The following is a 4282-nucleotide window of genomic DNA, read 5'->3' as shown; positions in this document are numbered from 1 at the left end:
ACGGTTTAGAGTTTAAAGGGGTTGATGTTAGTTTCTGAAAATCAAAGCCGATCTGCAGAAATTGTGCAGTCAAAGTGGACAAATTTCACAGAAAATTGTGTATATAGTGTATGACTGAAACATTTATTTATTTATAGTAAAAAAGAAAAACAGAATATGAATCTGTCCTGTTGGAGGATATCAAACATGCTTTATGTTTGAGCCAGTTTATTGTTTTGTGATTTTTTTCTTATTTAGTGCTTATTTAGTGCTCTTTAACCATTTAGTTAGAAAGTTTATGATGCCAAATGTTTTAAATCTGTTCATTATTTGTTTTTTATCTTTTCAAGGTTGTGTGTATTCCAACCTTTACAGTATTTTTATTTTGTTTTGTTACATTCTAAAATGCATTGATAATATGTAGTTGACCCCCCCCCCCCCAATTTATACAACAATTTAATTATTTAATCACAGAAGGGAACAGAGAAATACAGAGAAAATAAAATCCTGAAAAGTTTTCACTTAAAGATTTATTAAAACAGCATCAGAAATATGAAACACATTTTCAGAGGCTGTTAGCCTGTTTGTAGTGTATCAGCTTCTTAAGGTACTACATTACTAATGGCAGCCCGAGCTTTAGGAGTGAAGGGATCAGGACTTATTTTGTTCAGCTCCACAATGACAGCATTGTAATGTTCTTTCCATTCATCTGGTGACAGTGAAGATGGGCTGATCTCCAGGAATTTATACGCATTCTTACTCTGCAAGCTAAAGATGCCCTTGGCATACAGGCAGGATTCACCGAAGACCTTCCAATGCTGAAAGATGTGAGGTGAAAATGAACCACACAGAAAATGCAATCAAAGTCAAATTCAGTTCTGTAAAGCTGTAACTGAACATTTACTCAGTGTGTAAGATACCTTCTGTGCTGTAGTAATAGATTCCAGAAAGATGTCCTTCATTTCACTATCCTCGATGAAGTGTTCATTAGCAAAGGTTTCTTCTTTGAGAGTCTCCAGCATTACACTCACCGATTCCCAGAACATCTTAATCTGAATCAGAATTTGTTGGATTCGGCTGAGGCAAGTATGGACATCTTCCAGATGGACAGGGTTGGGTATTAACTCTTCAAAAACAAATAAAGCAGACATTGTTTATTAATTAGGCTTCTAACAGTTTAAACGTGAATCATGAAATTTGTCAGCACAACTGTAGATCTTTTAAGTGAAAGCATCTCACTTTTTTCTATTGTTTTGCGTGCCAGTTCCAGCTGCTTGTCAGTCAACCTGACATGGATGCTCCATTCTAAGTTTTTCAGGTTTGACTTGTCATTGGAGAGTTGAGACAACTCGTTGGAAAGAGCCCGGATTTTTTCAGCAAGACCGGCGTCAATTTTAGAACCAAAAATCGCATTAACCAAGGGTCCAACGAAAGGAACGAGGGCAGTGAAGAAACCCCAACGCTTACGTTTTCTAGAAGCCTCTCTGATATAATTATGCAGTTCTTGGTTTTTCAGTGCAATCATTTCATCAATTTGTTTAATTTCTTCACTATTTTTCTTTAGTTTATTTTCTTCTTTGAGCACCGCTTCCTTCAGTGCCTGTATTTCTTGAAATATTTCCTCTGTGTCAGCCTTTACTTTATTCACGTCATTGGTGCATGTACCCACACTATCGATGTGTTTTTCATATCTGATGATGACAGATTTCAGATTAATTATCAGCTTAAACACAGTAAATGTTATTGATAGACTGAGACGTGTTCTGTTTCATTATATGTTGATATACATACAGATAACTTTTGGCAGTAGCCATATTAAACATAATCCAGATATACTCAATAAATCTCTCAAAAACTACCATTATTAGCAACATTTCAAAACATTTTCCAACATTTTACCTCTGCTCCATCTGTTCCACTTTGTCAACAATTTCAGTGATCCATGCTCTTGCTTTTTCCACGGACCTAATGGCCAAAATGCTTTTATCCTTTTCAACAGCAACCTTAAGTGCAGGCAACAGTGTGGTAACCAGGTTTTTACTTGTGGCAGCACACTGAAAAATAGCAAAACCACTTACATCATTTATCTATAAGTTTCATACTTTAAAACAGAGGTAGCCAACTTTGGTCCTGAAGAGCCTCAGTTCAGCAGAATTCAGCTCCAACCCTAATCAAACACTCATAAACAAGCTAATCAAAGTCTAAGGATTACTAGGAAGCTACAGGCAGGTGAGATTTTATCAAGATTGGAGCAAAACTCTGCAAGACTGTGGCTTTCCTGGGGCCACATTTATTAAATGTGCTTATGAACAGATTTGATCTTAGAGTGTGCGAAGGCTAAAATCCATGCCAATGTTAATATTTATAAAAACGGTCTTTATCACCATGTCAGGGTTTGAGCAGGCGCACACACTTTTCCTTGTGGCAAAGTTAGAGTACTGAAGCTATTTGAACATCTGAACTGCAATAATAAATAAAAGCAGTGTATGAGCAAGCACCAAATTCATCACAAACAACAAAGATGCAGTGTAAGAAATTAATTGTGCAGTGTAGTCAGATTTTTTATTAACAGGAGTTTTTGCGAGATCAAACTAACCTTTTATGTTGAGAGTTCTTTACTTGCTTTCTGTATGCAGTTTATTCCACGTGTATTATTGTTTTATCATTTTATGTTTTACAAAAGAACTTGCAAAGTCTTTATTTACTACTAATGTGTAAAACAGAAAAAAAAAATGCATATACGCATCTCCCACGGCTTTGTCTGTGTAGCCCATAAGATGTCGTGCAATAACAATTTTAATACCATGGAGACCATATTCGTTTATTATGATATGAAATATCAAATTTATCTTTCAATAACCTTTAAGATAAAGTTTTGCAAGAACTTTGTGATACAATCTTTTTTATTAGGTGTATTAGCAACTGATTTTAAAAGTCTTTTTATAACATTTTTTACTTGAATTTCTAGTTTATTCTTACTTTTGGAAACCTAAATGTTTTACAATTACAACTACTACTACTAGCCTACTACTATTATTTCTGTTATTTCTAGATAGTCATTTGGACTCGTTATTCTCAAGCATAGAAATTTGGATATTTGCGTGTGCTCTTTTATGTGGTAATGATATTAATTAGGGGGCGTTTACAAGGTGGAGATCTGACATCAGTCAGCTGCACACAATTTCAAGATCATTTGCGATTTATGAATGTCACATCTGGAAGAGAGGCGTACACACGTGTTTTTGTGCGCAAAATCATTTTCTCTGAATAGGCCCCCGGGACTGATGTTTGGTACCTCTGCTTTAAAACATAGAAAGTGTTTAAAACCAATTTAGTCGATCATATAGCAATATTTATTAAATGTTCTTCATATGGTTCACTGAAAGGTTATTTTGTGGCATAGCTGCAAAAACTTCTTTTTGAAACAAACATTTGTTTTAGTGGCTTTACCTTCAGCAGAAGAGCTTCAGAGGACCCAAAGAGAAGCTGGGATTCAACAGCACGTTCTCTAAGAATCCTCTCCAAATTAGGGAACTTAGCCAAACCCAGGTAAGCGAGATGGTAGAGCAAAGCCGTACGCCGAGCAGATGGAAGAAGCTCCGTAACAAAGTCGGGGCTATTTGCGATTACAAGCTCTGTAAAAATACAAATGTGACAGTTACTGCAAGATGGTTAAATTATCAATATTAAAATGTAAGGGGGTTAGATTTTATCAGGGAAAAAAAAATTATTACCCACCTTTGCTTTGTGACATTTTTTTTTCCGTGAATGAATGTCCTCTAAGTGCCTGAAAAACAACAGAAAAACACTATGAGACAAGAATCATTAAAAAGAGGGATGAGAGGCCAGTAAAAGTTACCTGTAAGTTTAATCTCTGTGTAAATGTATTTGCTTGTATTAGCATGGCGGAATTTATACTCTATGGCACCTCCTTAAAATTATTTGTCATACCTAAAAGAGATTGTCGAAAAACAACTTTAGAACTGAAGTTGTACCATCACCTTTGGGGATCCCGGTGGTTGGGCTACAGGCTCTGACTTGTATTTTCATAATCCCTCTTCTGGTAACTGTTATTCATACTGTACCAGCCCTGCAAAATTATGAAATCACACTTTGTATTTCCTTAAAGGGAGATTAATTGTTCTGTATCTTTACATTTTATTCCCTCCATTACAAGTCACACATACAGTTGCACTCAAAATTATTCAACCCTCAGAGATTGCAGTACTTTACAAATACACATTTTACTGACATATAAATATAATATTACATATTATCACTTTTAATATGTCATTTTTGAGAT

The 4282-nt window shown here is 35.3% G+C and overlaps 1 protein-coding gene across 1 annotated transcript; it reads right to left on the bottom strand.

Moving 5' to 3' along the window:
* Positions 1-581: 581 nt before the first annotated feature.
* Positions 582-3733, bottom strand: LOC113040506 (uncharacterized). Its single transcript, XM_026198830.1, has 6 exons — positions 3718-3733; positions 3430-3614; positions 1879-2033; positions 1219-1670; positions 900-1105; positions 582-797 (listed from the first exon to the last, which is right to left on the bottom strand). The coding sequence occupies exons 1-6, from the start codon at positions 3731-3733 to the stop codon at positions 582-584; spliced, it is 1230 nt and encodes a 409-aa protein (XP_026054615.1).
* Positions 3734-4282: the final 549 nt, after the last annotated feature.

The sequence above is a fragment of the Carassius auratus genome, chromosome 22 (assembly GCF_003368295.1).
Source record: "Carassius auratus strain Wakin chromosome 22, ASM336829v1, whole genome shotgun sequence".
In the NCBI taxonomy this organism is placed as follows: domain Eukaryota; kingdom Metazoa; phylum Chordata; class Actinopteri; order Cypriniformes; family Cyprinidae; genus Carassius; species Carassius auratus.
The sequence above is the reverse complement of the archived record's forward strand: the minus strand, read 5'-3'. Positions and strand labels throughout refer to the sequence as shown.

Bases quoted from the DNA above. Each gene is read 5' to 3' on its own strand.
- LOC113040506 (XM_026198830.1), bottom strand. The intron at 1,671-1,878 runs GTAAAATGTTGG...TGTCATCATCAG, and splicing joins GTGGAACAGATGGAGCAGAG to ATATGAAAAACACATCGATA. The intron at 798-899 runs GTATCTTACACA...CACATCTTTCAG, and splicing joins CTATTACTACAGCACAGAAG to CATTGGAAGGTCTTCGGTGA.